This window comes from Pseudopipra pipra, chromosome 1, assembly GCF_036250125.1.
Source record: "Pseudopipra pipra isolate bDixPip1 chromosome 1, bDixPip1.hap1, whole genome shotgun sequence".
NCBI classification, from domain to species: Eukaryota; Metazoa; Chordata; class Aves; order Passeriformes; family Pipridae; genus Pseudopipra; species Pseudopipra pipra.
In genome coordinates this window covers 91305030-91321686 of record NC_087549.1, presented here as the reverse complement: position 1 = coordinate 91321686, position 16657 = coordinate 91305030, and the positions used below count along the sequence as shown (strand labels likewise).

Sequence of the window (16657 nt, the reverse complement as noted above, 5' to 3'; positions counted from 1 at the left end):
CCATTCAGATGATGGCTAAAATGATCCATACACTGTTACTTCCGACATTTTTGCCAGAAGTAATCTCTGGCTTTCTGGCTAGTGCAAGTTGCTTTTAGGGCAAAAATGAACAATTGCAAGAGTCGAGGTACACATGGCTTTCTGAGATTGGAAAACAAGAATGAAATGGTCTGGGTTTTTTTTTTTTCTTTTTAAAGCACAATTGCAGAGTAAAGGCCGCTCAAAGTGAAAAGAGAATTTTCCTTCAGTTGTCTGGTTCTGATCTTGCATCCTCTTTTAGCAGTTGGTCAATTGACTAGGGAGGGAGCTGCTGATATGTTTGGTATTATTTGGCATATCATTCAACCATTCAGTCTGAATCTGCAACTGTTTTGAAGAGGAATAGGGAACAAAGAACAGCACTGAATTTATCAGAGACTGGGGTTTTGGGTAGTGCCAGAGGTCATCGCGTGAGTAAGGAAGTAGGAAGCTCTGTCATCTGGACCGTGCTGGTTTTGTTTAATGTGTCGTAGTTGGGAACTGGGAAGCAAACAGGTTCTGCAGATGTCTGAGAACACTGAAAATGATAAGAGAAGAATACTGAAGCTGCACAGTGTGTTGTGCTAGAAGTAGGTTTGACCTCTGTGTAATTAAATAGGGGGCAGTGCTCAAGTTTTCTGAAAATGGGCAGGTTTTAATATTCTATAGGCTCTCTTCCACAGGGTAGGAAGGATTTTTGTTGGGCCAAAAAGGCTTTTGAAAAAAAAAAGGTAGATTACAAAGTTACCAAAGTTTCCTGTAATTCAGCACAGACAGAAGAATGGTGTTGCAGAGCAGTGAAGTGGAAGGGGAGACCATTTTGTGTCCACAGGCTTCCCCACACTGACTTTACCTGAATAACAGAAAACTATGAGGGTTGCATAGCTCTTCCACTTGCAGCGAGTGCTGGCAGCAGGACCTTGACAGGTCCTTGCCAGTAGATGGAGACCGTGCAAGTGAACTGGAAATTGCATCCTCCTTCCAGTGGGGAAGGTGTCTCTTAGTGTGGAGTTCAATCTTATTTCCTTCCAGCACACAGGACAGGATTTAATGTGAAAAACTAACTTTATTCTTGTGGTTTTCTCCTTGAAGAAAAGTTTGTGGACCTAGCACACACTCAGACATCTGCTAGTGATTATTAAAAAACAAGCAAATGTAAATGAGTTCCTTAATTCTTTTTTCTGCTGCCGTGGTTTTGCACTTTAGCTTTCTGGCATGTGGTGATGCTCTTCTATGTGCAGCAGCACAGAATAAAATGGCAGGCCTGGCCTAAAGTCACTCCTTGGTGATGTGATTCCTTACTTCATACTTGCTGGTATGGGGTGGTGGGTTTGGCTCAAGCTGAAATTCAGGAGTCTTGGGTCATGCTGCTATAAGAGTGAGGGAGCCCTTGTTTCTGGAAGCAGGAACCAGTAACTCAAGTGTTGATTTGCCAAGTGCTTTTGTAGGTAACTGTGCTCAGCTGTGCTTGGAAAGCAGCTTGTGGAGCGCTCTGGTGAAGAGAAGCAAGTAGCAGCCAGAGATGAGAAAAGCTGCAGAAGAAGCATGGCTCCAGAGAATGGCTGCAGGAGCAGAATCAAGCTGTGCACAGGGGGGAGCGTTGAGGAGGAGTCAGAAGCTGTTGTACCTTTTATGGTACTGCTGAAATAAGTGCTTGTCACATGGTACTTGGTACTGATTCACACAAATGCAATGACTCCCACTGTAGCTTAGTCCCAAAGAGTCAACTTGTCCTTTCTAGTATCATAAGCCATCTCTAGTGAACAGTCCCTGCAGCATGCATGGCCCAAAGAACAGCAAGGAAAGAGATATATCCAAGACACAGCTCCCTCCAAAACGGACTGCTGCAATGCATTCCTGTTTGTTATTCCTTCTCAGTGAAGCTGCTTTTGCATCACTATGTACCTTTATAGCTTGTGTGAGCATATCTGAGCTAGCCCAGCTGAATAGTGTTGGCTGTGGTGGTGAAGGTGTCAGCAATAACCAGGACCTTGGGAGGAGGGTTTGTAGGACTCACAGTGAAGTGTCTGCAGCATTGCTGTTAGGTTCCCATGTGGACTGATGAATTTGAAGGCTTAGCCTGGGTGGCTTTATGCAACATGCAATGTGGTTGCAATGTAGACACAGCTGGAGTAGAGCTCTTAGCAGTCAAAGGTTGAAGTACCAGTGCTTATGTTCTTAGACTAGAAATGAAGCTGCTCCAAAAATGGGAATTTTAAAGAACTGTTGCAGGACAAAGGAAGGGTGGCACCACCTGTCTTCAGAAGGATCTCTTCTGCCATCTATTGCCATGTACAGCTCACCACATGCCTGCACGGAGGAGGAAAAATTCTTATCCAATCTCAGGTGGTACAGCCCTGGAGAAGGTAGTTTTGAAAGACTCATTGTCTTCCTGATTGTCCAGATCCTACTCTTACTTATAGAGGAATGAGGCTTTGGTCCTGGATTTATGGGCAGTCTGTAGGACAGTTGTGATTGATCTGATGACAAAAGCAGCCAACTGTAAGAAAACAGCTTCTTGGGAGCTTCATTCAGATGCCACATCGTCATTTGGGTCACATTCCTGCTGCTGCTTCTCCCTGGGCAGCAGCTGATAAACCTTCCTGCACTTGCCACAGCCACTGGCAAGTGAGGTGGGTGGAAGTGCTTGAGTATTTGATGGTCATTAATGTAATTTAAATCAATCTTTCTTCAGCTGCTGGAGTCTGAGCTGGAAGCATCCCATTGTTGAGATACTTGAAGGTCGATAAGCATGGACTGCTCTTGCATCAAGTCCAATTAAAACCAGTTGCAGCAGTAGGATAAGAGGAGACTCATGCTCCTGGAGAAGGGCTGCAAGTTTGACTATTTATATTTTTGATTTTTTGGATTGGTTCACGTTCATCTTTGCTTTTGTGTGTCCTGAAGTCTCTGGATGGTACTCAAGTTCACACTGGGAAACCCTACTGCTGAAAGTGTCAAAATTCCCTGGCTGCCATGGATATTTCTGGACAAAAAACCAGAGCATTTAGTACCCAGTGTGATACGTCCCTCTCAAGGTTATCTAGACCACCGAGACACCCAAACTTCCAGGATACATAGCTGACATCTGAACACAATGTTAATTTTCTACAACTTCTTCCACGAACTGTCTAGTATGGGTTAGTCTAGCAGGCAAAGTCTCCATACCTATGTCATTGTGGCTGCTTGTGTATGCCATGTGAAGATATGTATGAGGCTCATGGATGGTGGCTGAAGTTGTCCAGTTCCTTCATAGTTACTGTGGTGGTGGGTGGTAAACGGTGTCCAGTGGCTTTTAAGAACTCCCACTTTGCCCAACGTGATCTTGTATGTAGTTTGACCAACCACATATTTAATTTAGTAGGTGTAAGAGGCTCTGCTGAACTGCATGAAATGAGGTGGGTTTGGAGACTGTAAGTATCTTCTTGTGATCAGTGAGCATGGTTAGGAAAAACAGGCGATTCCAGAATTAATGATAATTTGAGCAGTTTTTAGCAAAAAAACTTTGTGTCCAGCTGTACTTTGAACTAGTCTATAAGCAGATGGGTTAGCTCAATTACCATTCGTTAAATGCCATTTCCATCCACCTTTCCATTGTTAGCAGGAGAGGAGGTCTCAGAAACCAACTGTTTACCATTTGAAACAAATACAACTAAAGAAAAATCCGAAGGAAAATGTGCATCCATTCATTGTGGCTAGAGTTTTAAAGCAAGAAGTGTTATTTATAGAAATGTGCCCTGTTAGGTTCAACAATCAAGGACTGAATGAAGATGGGCTTACTATTTTACTTCCATTTGTTCACTTGAGAATTAAAAGCTGGTTTAAAATCATGTTGTTAATTTAGGCCCAATTTTGATTTATTGGACTGCAGAAGGCGAAGAAGATTGAGTGAATAAAGGTCTTAGTAAAAATAACTTCTGAAAATTGTTGCATTCAACCTTACTGGAATTGTTAATTTACTGAAAAGTAGCCCAGATTATTTTAATCATATGACAGGATTAAGAATTATACTCCAGCCTGGTAATACAGGTCTGGATTGTGTCTTGGATTACATAATCTTGCAAATTATTGTGAAGGAACCACATCTTAGAGTGACCGCATGCTTTGCACCAGAGACCTGAACTTGATACTGCATGGGTGGGAGCAACAAGGTCTCTTTAACTTCAAATTCTTTCCTAGTTCAAACAGGTGTGGAGACACAGATGCTGAATCTCAGTTTCCACTGCCTCAAACCTGCTGGCAGTAGTGACAGAAGCGGTGAGTTATTAAATGGGCAACAGATGCCACTGATGCAAGCAGAAAATAATATCCCAGTAGCTTATGGGCATGTGAGAGAGGGAATGCAGTTCAAAGGACTCCTTCAGATGCCTGCTTTCTTGCTCTTGGTGTGATGCTGTTTATCCACCTGACAACGTGACGCGGGACACAGTGGTTGCAGTGGTATGTGAATGCATACAGATAGAAGCAGTGCCTAGTACTACCTGAGCCAACACTTGCACTCAGGTATGCTCCAGGGAGAGTCAACAAAGTCTTGTATTCTGAGGGAATTTTTTTTCCACCCCGTTTTTTTGCTTTCCCAAGTAATGTTTACCCTCGCAGCTGGGGGAGAAAAAACATGTTTCATATAAGTTTTGGCAGTGTTGATGTAGACAACTTGTTGGTTTGAAGTCTGGAGCCCTGTTTACATGAACTGGTGATCCTCTAGAAGGTTACTGTTGGAGGGAATGTCTTGGACTTGTTCTTAGGATTGAAATGGTGAAATGTAGCTTAGCCACGCTTCCTGCTGGCACATGTGATAGTGATAAATATTTCCTGTTTGTCCCATGAAGAATGAGATGTCCAGCAGCAAGTTTTGCATGCTCATCTTGGCTTGCCTAGCAGCGCCCATCACAGGGTAGATTTTGTTTGAGGTGGAAATTACACACTTGATAATTATCTGATTTCCAGCAGACACCTGGCTATTAAAGCCTAAATTACTTTTTAAATTTTTTTTTAATTTAAATGAGGTCAGAACACATCTACAGCCTGTCATTTTCATCATGTAGATGAGCTTACCTTAATAAACAAAGCTGCACACAAATGAGTCTTTGCATACAGGCATGTTGTGCGCTTTAGACAGTGTCACGTTGTACAGCACAGTTACACAATTTACATGTTTGTTCTGTCAGCTCTGATGAGCCCAAAAGATGGTGTGCTTCAAACCTGATCTAGATCAGGGGTGTAGGGCCAAGTAAACATCAGAGATAAGTATTTCTCTGAGCCAGCAAGGAAATAAACAACCCAGGTACACAGCAGAGAGGAAACTATAATGATACTAACAAAGAATGGTCAGGACAAAACCTGTGAGGAAGAGTGCCCGTCTGTGCCAGTAACCCTTAATGGTTACTAGTGACTGATGGAAAGACAGCTGTAATGCTTGACTGTGACTGTGTGTAGCTGTATGGGACAATCAGGCTGAGACAGCAGTATGGGAATAGTCCCACAGAACGTAAGCTCAGCTGTGTCCATGCGAGGACAAACCTCGAATGGAAAAAAGTAGATACGTGGTGTGCTGAATTTCTGCTGTTCAGATTGTGGGGTGTAATACTGAAGGAGATCCAGGAATTGCAAAGCCTGAGCAATAACAAGAACCCAAAATTTCCCCTGTTCAAAGATGTGTTTTGATAGTGGATGTTCCCTCAACAGCTAGCCTTAGATCAGGCAGTAAGCGAGTCTGTATTCCTAACTAGCTATGCAATGTTTGGTGTCAATTAATATCAGCTCATCTCAGCTCATTAGTAGTAAAAGTAAATATCCACAAATACTTCCCCTGCAGTTTCTCAGGAGGAGAAACAGCAAAAACGAAATACCCAAATACGACGCTGCTTTTGGAAAGACAAGAAGTGTAGATTCCTTCTTTTTAGCTTGCCAGCCTCTCACCAGCAGCTCAGAAAAAGTGAAAAGCACACTGCATTGGAAAGGGAAATGGGAATTAGCCACAAAACTATACCACTCAAGCACCTACTTAAGCTATGGTTCCTGTAGCATTTGGAAATCTAACTCTAGTGGTGCTGTTATAAAGAAAAAGGACATAAACATCAGTCTACAGAAAAGCAGGAAAAGACAAAAGCAACAGTGGAGTTCAAGTACTAAGTGGAAGGTAATGAGACCAAGCAGCATGGACATATTGTAGCGCATATTAAGCAGGAAGTTTTGTGAAAACCTGCAGATTGCTGGAGTTTAGAGAATGTTTGAAAAAGATAGTTTGTTTTGCAAATCTCCTTCCAGTTGAGATACTTAGGAATGAGAACAGCCTCTCATCAGAATTTTCTGTAAATAGGTTAGTATGAATACACATGTATTACAAATCTGATTGTGCATATTGGGTTTTGTGTATGTTTTATAGTCCTTATGCTTTGCTTTTGCTTAGGAGTTAGGGGGTAATAAACTGAAAAGAGTCAGGGTTTTGTACTGATGTATGACTAAATCTTACATAGTGATAGTTTAATACTTGATTCTGTTATCTAGAGTATTAATGTTTACCAAATTTAACACAGACTGTTACTACTAGCCTGAGCTTTGCTTTGCAAAGAAAGGACGGCCTTTGTATAGTAAGTCTTTTTTTCCTAAATGTGAACTTTTTTACAAGCTAAAGGATATTCTAGGATATTCTAATGGTGCTAGGATATTTAAAAGACATTCTGAAGTATTTTTAGCCCATGCGAACTGTAGTGTTTTGATTTAAGAATGCAATTTCCTTAAAATATTCAACTAAAAATAAATTCTAGTCTAGAAAAGCTTCAAAAATTATATTTTGTGATGGGAGAGAAATGTTTTGTAGTCTGGGTTTTTACAATCAGGGTGTTCTTGTTGTGGAGTCTCTGGCTGTAATTTGCTTAGACCTAAAAGCAGTAGAAGAGAAGTGAATCAAAAGGAGGTGAGACTTCCTCGGGCTGAAGCTTTTTTTAAGTCCGTGTGATAGGTAAGTGTTTAAAGTCTCTCAAAAGCAGTGGAAGGAAAATAATATTCTGGTGAGAGGAGGTGGTTTACCATTTAATTTTAAATAGTCTAGATATTTCTGGCTGCATGTTGGTTGTTCACATGACGTTTAGATGTGGTATTGAGTTCTTTCCTCATCCTTTTCCTTCTTGAAAAGTTTTTTCTGTTTGCGTATTTGCAAGCCTTACGTAGTGTATACCCTTTCAATGAGGACAGAGTGAGCAATTTGTTTTGAGGACGGAAACAGGATTTTTGTTGTTCTTTCTGCCACTCGTGCCAATCTGTCTCCTCTTGCCAAATGGACGCTAAATAGGTCATTCCAGCAGAAATCATTGCGTTAAGAAGCAAAGAGCAAAGCCGTGCTGCTGATGGTATGTGCTTAAACAATCACGAAATTGTTTAGTTTGGAAAAGACCTTTAAGTCCAACCACGAGCCCAGCACTGCCAAGTCCACTGCTAACCATGTCCTTAAGTGTCACATCCATACATCTTCTGAATACCTTCAGGGGTGGTGACTCAACCACTTCCCTGGGCAGCCTGTTCCAATGCTTGACAACCCTTTCAGTGAAGAAAGTTTTCCTAATATCCAATCTAAACCTCCCCTGGTGCAACTTCAGGCCATTTCCCCCTATCCTGTTGCTTGTTACCTGGGAGAAGAGACTGACCCCCACCTGGCTACATCTCCTTTCAGGTAGTTGTAGAGAGCAATAAGGTCCCCCTGAGCCTCTTTTTCTCCAGGCTAAACAACCGAGCTCCCTCAGCCACTCCTCATCAGACTTGTGCTCCAGACCCTTCCCCAGCTCTGTTTCCCTTCCCTGGACATGCTCCAGCACCTCAATGTCTTTCTTGTGTTGAGGGCCCAAAACTGAACACAGGATTTGGAGTGTGCCAAGTACAGGGGGATGATCATATCCCTACTCCTGCAGACCACACTGCTTCTCTCTAAATTTTAGGTTGGCAACAACCTGCTCACAAACTGCCTTTCTGAGCACTTTTATTACTTAGCTATTCTTCCCTGATCAGAAGTGGTGTGTGAGTACAACAAGTTACTGTCCTTCATCTGATGTAACTGTAGTGAAGAGGAAGGGTACAATCCTTCTTTGGCAGCAGCTTCACACTTAGATTGGATTAAGTGTAATGTGAAACCATACCCGAAATAATTGGTTTTATGCTGCTAGAGGTTTTCATGGGGATATACGAGTTTATTAAGAGGTACACATGCCCTCACAAGAAACAGATTTTTTTGCCCATGTTTTGAAATATGTGTGTTTTTCCTTTGCTGGCAAACCTTTGAAACAAAGGTGGAGCAAAGGCTGCTTAAGAGCTTGTCTTTTGTTTACTAACCTTGATTCTTCATCCCAATATGTTGTAGCTACAGAATAGCTTGTTTCTTGCTCACAGCTCACTCTCTGTACACCCTCAGACATTGTAGTAGAAACCTGTGGAGCACATGCCTATCCATCTGAAGAACAGTAGTTGGTGCAGAAATCTAGAGGCTGCTGCAGTCACAAAAGAACACCTTCATTTACTAGTGTTCATAAATTGAACCAGTAATCACTACTGGTGCCTGCACCCTGTAACTGCTCAAGGTTTTAATAAAAGATATTTCATAAGGAGTCCAGTTTTTGTGGCACTGGTGAACTCAAACCAAGCAGATGGAAGTACAGCAACCTTCATCATTGGTTTGAGAGGAGAAGCTCTTAGACACATCTGACCATATAGCAACAAGTCTCTGCAGCCTCTCTGGGGAAGTGGCAAAAGTTCATGGTCATAGCTTGAAGGTGTGTGGAGGAAAGACCTGGCATTTTCGCTGTCCTTGGTGAAATGAAGGGCCCCCATGAAGGGCCAGTGAAGAGTTGGGTGAGTAATGAAGAGCTGGTGATGCTGCCAAGCCAGGCTCTGTGCCCCACAGGCATTTATTTGTACCAGAGAAGAATGCTAGCAGAGTGTACTTTCAAAGTACAGATAGACCAAAAGTACTTTCAGTTCACTCATTCATTTCACATCTATGTGAAACTTAAAAGTCATTCCCTAATCCCCTTTCAGTGCTCTGGGGACTGATAATAGGGATACTGCAAAACGGCGTGGGTGACTCTTGCTGCAAAGGGTTAATTTTGAACTGTGGAACAGGCTTAACCTTTACTTTTCGGGGTGGTGGTCCTCCTCGCTGCTTATCGTTAATCACATGAGATTTGAGCAAGTACAGAGATGCAGAGAGGATGGGTGTATGTTTTTAACAGCCCAGCTCATGAAGCACACCAACGGGGAAAAATTGCTGTGCAGAAAGCAGGGTTGCTTGCTAACCTTTATAGTCTGTTTTTTGCTGAGAGAGCATATGTTTTGTGCAGAACAGAAGCCAACACAAAGCGTCTTTCTCTGGCTGCATGTGTAGTTTTGGTGATAGAAATGTATATGACTGAAATTAAAATCCCATTCATCCTGCATGGAACTCCTCAGTCTGCGTGAAAGAATGGGGCTTTGCAAAGCAGTCTGAATAATTTTGAGGCGATACAAGCAGATCTATGCAAGACCTTCATTCTGGAAAGATAATTGTTCCTGGATACGAGGAAATATATGTTTTCAATAGTCTTTTAGTTCCAGTTCACAATTTATAAGCACCGTGATAAAAAAAAAATTATAAAAAGTATGGTTTTTTGCCATCAAGGAAATGAAAACAAGCAGTAAGAATGGCTGGTGTGTTCTGTTGTTTTGGGAGATGGGGGTTGGATAATGAGAACATGGACAATTTTATGCAGAATTTAGGGAGAAAATTGCTGAATGATACTTTTTTCTCTGTTGTCATTAAGGGTTGTGTGTATATACATACCTACACTGCTGGGATTTTCAATTTTTTTTGCTACTTTAGCCACAAAATTGCGAAAGTTTAAAAACTACAGTAACAAACCTCTTCTTACCCAGCTATTCAAGGTTAATAGCCATGAAAAAGAAAAGGTTTGACAATTATGTGTTTCATCCGTACTGAACAATAACTGTGCTTTCCTTAAGTCACAACAGTCAAGCCTGCGGTGGAGTGACAAGACCTGGGTTTTCCTTCAGCATTATTTGATATGTTTCAGATTGACATTATGTAAATACTCTGCTATTAGGGAAGAAAATGACATAAAATTGCATCCTTTCTCAACAAGGTTTTAAGTTCTTTCTGTAGCTTCTCTCTTTTTTGAAGCTGTAATAAAGATCATAATTAGAATCCCACTTGCTTAAGTGAGAAATTAGCATGTTCTTAAATGCTGAGCTGAGCCAGGTTCCCAGCGAGACCCCCTCCAGGTATCTGTCCTGCCCCAAACCGCTTTCCCTCATACCAATTTCCATTCTAGACATATTAAAGAAAATCGTATTCATTGCTACCTTAGCAGTTAATCAGAGCCTTCAGAAAGGCTTGAAATGATTTGTAGCCTGGGTGCCAAAACCACCTGCAGCCATTCATTTCCTGCAGCCATACCCAGGCATGCTCTAAAACTAATCAGAGGGTGTCAGTCAGGACTGAAGAAATTCACTCCATGCATGTCTTTCATTCTTAAAAATTTACTTAACCCCACTCCTGACCTTCTTGCTTACTGTCCTTCTAGGCTGTGGCCAAGCAAACGAAAATCTAATGGCTCTGACTGGATGTTTTTCTTGTCAAAAATACTTTTTCCTAAAGGTTTTGATTTGTTTTTGTAGAACTGAATGCTAATATATATACCTTATCTATTAATATATATTTTTACCATGGAAATAATATTCTAGCAGATTGGGATAAACTAAAACCCTAATGGGACCAAAATAAACCTAGTTTGTAAAATAATTAAAAACAGGAAGCAATGAACCCTAACACTTAACAAAAAAAAAAAAGAAATTTTCATGGTGCAAAATACAGATTTAATTTCCAAATAAGTGAATGGTAAACTGTAATGTGCAAAAAACCACTCAGAACATATGAAACAGTAGTCACAGATTTTACAGTCAAGATGTTCCCTTTCTGGTTTTCCAAATTGTAGCAGAAGATACCAAAGAGTAAAACAAATAAAATACTGTCTTCATAATTGACCCAGCTAGGGATATATTGGTGGGAGATGGATTCAGATCTGTCTCTCTCTTTTTTTTTTTATTGGTGAATTTTTATGTTCTCACTCATCCTGTGAGTTCTGCCTAACAAGCTTTTGATGTGCTCTTGTTTCCACAGGCCAAGGCTGCAAGCACAAAGGAAGTTTGCTCAGTCCCAGCCAAACAGTCCCAGCACAACTCCAATAAAGGTAGTGGAGCCGTTGTTACCCCCTCCTGCCACTCAGATTTCTGACCTCTCCAAAAGGAAGCCCAAGACAGAAGATTTTCTCACTTTCCTCTGTCTTCGAGGTAGGTGTCTCGCAGCAGCCTTGGGGGACAGTCTCATTCACAGAACCAGCCGTAGCACCGCACACCGACCAGCAGCTCGACAAATGTACTGGTGCTACACTTGAATACACTGTGTGCATTTCAACTCTCAGCAATTTAAGTGTATCTGCAGCAGGAGCATTTGAGTTCATGGTTATAAAGATCATAAAATGAGGCTGGTAATAGTGCAAAAAGAAATTTCTTTTATGCTTGGCTCTCTGTTATCCTGAATGGATTATTGTCTGGCTCTCTTAAGTCCTCCCCATCCTCCTTGTTTTGTCTGACTATAAACTGAAGGAGTGCTTAACTTGCCTGAGTACTTGTTCCTGCAAGAGGAGAAATCTGGTTGGAAATTCCCCTTCTCTACCTACTCGCTGTCCTTTATTGTTCACTCTGAGCGAGGCTTTTCATGTGATGTAGGTGGAGGGGTTGCCATTGTTCTTGACTGCCTCAGGAGCCAGATTGTTCCTGTGGTGATAATTAAAACAGGTGAGCTCCTCCACACTGCAACTCAAGTACAAACGAGGCATCTGAACTTGTAGAGAGAGATGCCTGAATTAGCTCATAGTAACAGGTGTTTGAGCCTGGCTGGTACGTGTCTGCAAGCCCGCACGTCAGACCTGGGGACCCGAGTGTGAGCTACAGCGGACTGTCTGGATTAAGCTAAAGAAGGAGACCTTACCTGAGTTAGTACTGTCCATGGCCCTGTGTGCCAGGTCATCTACTGAAGATAGCATCTTTCAGTTTAATTTCCCAGTTGTCATATTAGCTCTTGTGGTATGTTTGTCTTCTGGCAGGTGTGCCCCCTCCTTTTAGTCACTGCTCCATCCTCGATGTGCTGGAATGATGCCTCTTGCTGTTATTTTGTCCCCTTACTTGCTGAAAGGGTATGAATTTGTTACAGATAGGGTTTGTCTGCAAAAGTCTTACCTAGTGGGTTAAATCTTTCAAAGCTTGTGTTTGAGTTCCCCTTTCTGGTGCTGAGGTCTCTGTCTCATCTGTGAGCAGCAATGATCAACACAACCCATAGCGTCCTGCTGAGGCTTTCTTACCTTAATGAAGTGCGGTTTGATTTCTTTTTACTTCTCTTCTGTGAGATTTTAGGCTAGTGGTACCTTTGGACTGGTTACTAATTTATCCATCTTGATTCATGTCTATTACGGAGCCTCCATCCTGTTGGGACTTCTGGTAAAGCGGGTGGGTGGAGGGGATGGAGGGGGGTGATTTGCTAGCTTTTGTGGTTTTTTAAAGGATTGTGAGGAGCAGAATCTAATGGAGTTTAAAGTGGCATCACGGTCCTCTGAAATTTAATCTGTGTAAATGTATTTCTAATTTAGTGTGTGGTGAGGTTGATCAGTCTGTTGGCAGCATGTCACTGCTGTGATCTGGGCCAACTGCCACAGTTGTTGGTGGGAAGATTCAGATGGGGGTTGTGTGTGTGTGTGTGAGCACACATGGCTGCATTCACACACTTGTTTCCACTGCTTGCTAACTAAGCATGAGTTATTTATAGCTTTGAAGGCACTTGCACTTACAGAAAGGAAACCTGTATGGGGGTGTCACTTATCTCCATTTTTATTTCCTAGTCTCTTAGCATTCTGGTTTAACAACACAAAGGGGAAGCACGAGTACTTTTGTCCTATTCCAATGCTTCATGTTGTTGTTTTTATTTTTTTTTTTATTTTTATCAGTGGCTGTTTGGCTCTTGCACCTGTAATTTTCTTCTTTGTTATTCATCTGTGGCATAATTGATGTTTTGTACTGTCAATTAAGAACTTACAATTCATTCCTAATTTCTTCAGTATGTAGGAGTACTCACATGTTTCAGACAGCACATGCATTCAGACAGCAAGATCACAATTACTCTTATATTAAAAGCCACAAGAGAAAATCTGCTCTGAGTGCCACACATGGCACGTACATGGTCTGCTTAAACAGCCTGAAGGAAAGCAGAAAGGGAAAGCTGTTGGCTTTGTTTCAGCACCTCCACAAGCTTATTGCTCCATCACCCCGGTAAAAAGCCTAAAAAGAGATGGGGGAATCTTCTTGGACATCTGCTACATAGATGCTCCTCTGTGGAGGAGCAGGAGAGTGCTGTGGCTTGGAGGAAGTAGGAGTGGGGTTGTTCCAACTGGTATTAACATGGTTCTGGCTTCTGTGCCTGGAATTCTGTGTCCTTCAGAAGGTCCTGGTTGTCTGAGGTTGTGCCCATTTGGCCTCTTGAGAGGTTTAGCTCCAGGTGATTCTCTCTTTTGATGTGCCCTGTGAAAAAAAAAAAGAAGTGGAAGATGGTACATCCAACTCCATAAAGGTCCCACAAATAGTTTTCCAGGGCACTGGCAGGCTTAGTTTGGTGCTGTTCTTCTGGTGGTACCTGGTGAGCTTGGAGAGGGAAGAGACAGCAGCTTATTTAAACCCTGCACGGGGAAGACTTCTGATGTTTTTGGAAGGGGTTTGTTTTGATATGGAACCTCTGTGCTATTATTTATTGAAGTGTTGAGGGATTCAGAATTCTTTTCATGGTGGGACATGTGGTTGTTCTGACTTCCGTCCAGATGCATCTGTCCAGCCCTGGCACTTTCACGATGGAATGTGACATGCAATTGCATGGAAATATGAGCTCACTGACAGGGTTGAAGTTCAACACTTCAAAAATTTTAAGTGTAGTAGTGATAAGATCCAGGACAGTAAATCCCCATGTTTGCTTAATTTAAAGAAAAAAACCATTAAGTTAGAACTATCTTAGGTCCTAGTCCTTCAGAATGTTCGGGTGATATAGTCACTGCATTCACAATGAAAGCTTTTTTATCAGCAGGGGAGTCTTCTCCAAGACTGGTGGTAAAGCAGCTCTGTGGTCATGTCTCTCTCCTTGTCCCATCACACCCAGCAGCAGTGTCAGAGAAGCACAGTGTAAATTTGTCAGAATTTACACTGATTCACAGAATCATGAATCCTTAAAGTTAGAAAAGACCCTCACGATAGCCAAGTCCAGCCTTTGACCAAATACCACCATGTCAGCATGTACTTTCATTTTCTGTTTTTAAGTAGAGAAATTTAAAAATCCCATCACCACTACAAGTTCAGTCTTCATTGCTCTTGTGGGGTTTATTTTAAGTGGGAGCGGCTGCATTCGATCAGTGATGGAGCAGTATTATCATGCAACAGTGTGGAAGAAAGGCCCTTGACATATGTAAGGTCCCACTACGGAGAAGAAGTCCCATTTACCTCTCCTGTTACATGTAAGAAAATCTAATGATTCAAATAATCTTTATGTACCTGCCCCCCTAATTTCAAAGGGAAATAATTTAACCAAGATGACCTGCTTGGTTTCATTATTCAGAATACTAAGGCTGTAGACATATTTTTAATTAGTTTGTTTTTTTAAACTCTTGATTCGATAATACAATGTACTAATTACTTCTTGAAAGGTAATTGGAGGAGAGTGAAAAAGCTGTAACAGTTGATGGATACCTGAGCACCCTGGAATACATCTAATTGACCAGACTTGGCAAGGCTGCCCTGCCTTCTATTATTTTAAAATCCTTCTTTTTAAAAAGTGGAGGGGTGTTTTATTTTATTAAATTGTGACCTAGAATTTCCAGAAGAAGGAAGGGAATAGCACAGATATCTCTGTAGTGTTTGTCTGCAGTGTTCTTATCTTTAAATAGCTTCTTTGAAGGAGCCCGTATGCCCTTTGCCAGAGGCATAATTAGTATCTTTCAGCAGCGCGTAGATACAAGTGTGTCATCTCTGTGTGGTTGTACAACAGCTTTCACTTTTTCTGTATTTTTTGCCTCTGATCATATTTTTCTTAATAGCTTCTGTTACAGTGCATTTAAGCTACCTTTGCACTCTGTAATTATTTACGGGTTAAAATATTGTGAGTCAAATAATAATGGGTTAAAGGAGGAAGGAGAAACAACTCCCTGGGAGCAATAGATCTTTGGCAAAAGTTGATAACAGGAAGGCTATGATTAGGAGACTACATTTTAAGAAGTTTTCCCATGATCAATTTTCTAATTAAGCTGAGCCTCTGGGACTTACATGCTAGAGAATTTCAGGGATTCCTAAATAAAGATGGTTTAATTGAGATCTCACAAATTGAGTTTTCAGGTTCTTCTATTCTGCAAAATGTGTGATTGTTCTTTTTATTTGAGTACTGTGCTGAGTTAATAATCTGATGATTTATTACAATAGGGCAAAACAAAAAAAAAATTTCACTATAGCATGTTTGTCTGAACTTCAGTAACTTTTAACTCCCAGTGCTCCAGTCCTCTCACAGTTTGCTTTTAAATAGACATTTTATTCTTTTAAACACCTGTGTTTGGGTGGTAGGCTCAAGGAGCTTTGATCCCAGTCTTCTCCTTGGAGTCTTGATAGGAGAGGTTGGATAGGTGTCAGTTGATACCTGCAAAGATTTTCCTTTACAACTGGAGAGACCCCAAAACCCCGGGCTCTTGAGTTTGGGCATGTTAGAAAACAACTGTATCTTTTAACAAGGCAGAAGGTATGTTTGCCTGCTAGTTCAGTGTCAATAGGTACACTGTACTTTGAGAGCTGCTGACTGCATCAATCACATTCTTGAAGCACCAACCTTACCAGGGAGCACATTGCCACCGTGGAGACATGCTCACCACATCAGAGTAAGCAGATTCAATACCACAACAAGTTGATTAGGCTGGAAGCAAAGCAATGAAATGCTGATGCTGTCCAAAAAAAAAAAAAAAAAAAAAAAAGAGCTTTTTTGCAGTCTAAGTTAGTTTCTGTAACTCAAAAATAGTATTACAACACGCAGATGTACAATAATTTGTTGGAAGAAGGTTTTTTATTGATTTTGCTGTTCAATCATTTAGTATTTGAAACTAAAATTTTAGAATGGACTGAAAAGAGAAGAATAAACTTCAGGGTGTTAAATCTGAATTGCACAAACCATTTAATAAAAATAACTTTGCATTTTGTAACTGTAATCTCACAATTTTTAAGTTCTTTTTTAAAGTTAGGAGTAATATCGAAGTATAGAATATAGGATATTTCTCATGTGCAGCCATTTAGGCCACCTGTGGAATATGCTGCTCTGAACTAGTAAGTAACTCTCATGGTGGTTTAGGACAAGAGTAATTTAATCACTGTTGGCAGGAAGAAGTGATTATGGAGGTTCACAGTGAGCAAGATGTGTAAAGTACACGGAGAGAGCCTAGTGACCACCACCACGGCATTATTCCTTCCCAGGGGAACAGAGTGCTGCTGGAGGGCCAGACCTCTAGGCATGTGAAAATGTTACTTCATATCA

At 41.3% G+C, this 16657-nt stretch overlaps 1 protein-coding gene across 2 annotated transcripts in view; it reads left to right on the top strand.

Moving 5' to 3' along the window:
- Positions 1-16657, top strand: part of JARID2 (jumonji and AT-rich interaction domain containing 2) — a 216039-nt gene that overhangs the window by 143906 nt on the left and 55476 nt on the right. For both annotated transcript variants that reach the window (XM_064665218.1, XM_064665209.1), the window contains exon 4: positions 11180-11349. Coding sequence is in view for 1 of the 2 variants with exons in the window: in XM_064665209.1 (XP_064521279.1) it covers positions 11180-11349 (170 nt within the window). In the remaining variant the exon portion in view is untranslated. The remainder of the gene's footprint in view (positions 1-11179; positions 11350-16657) is intronic.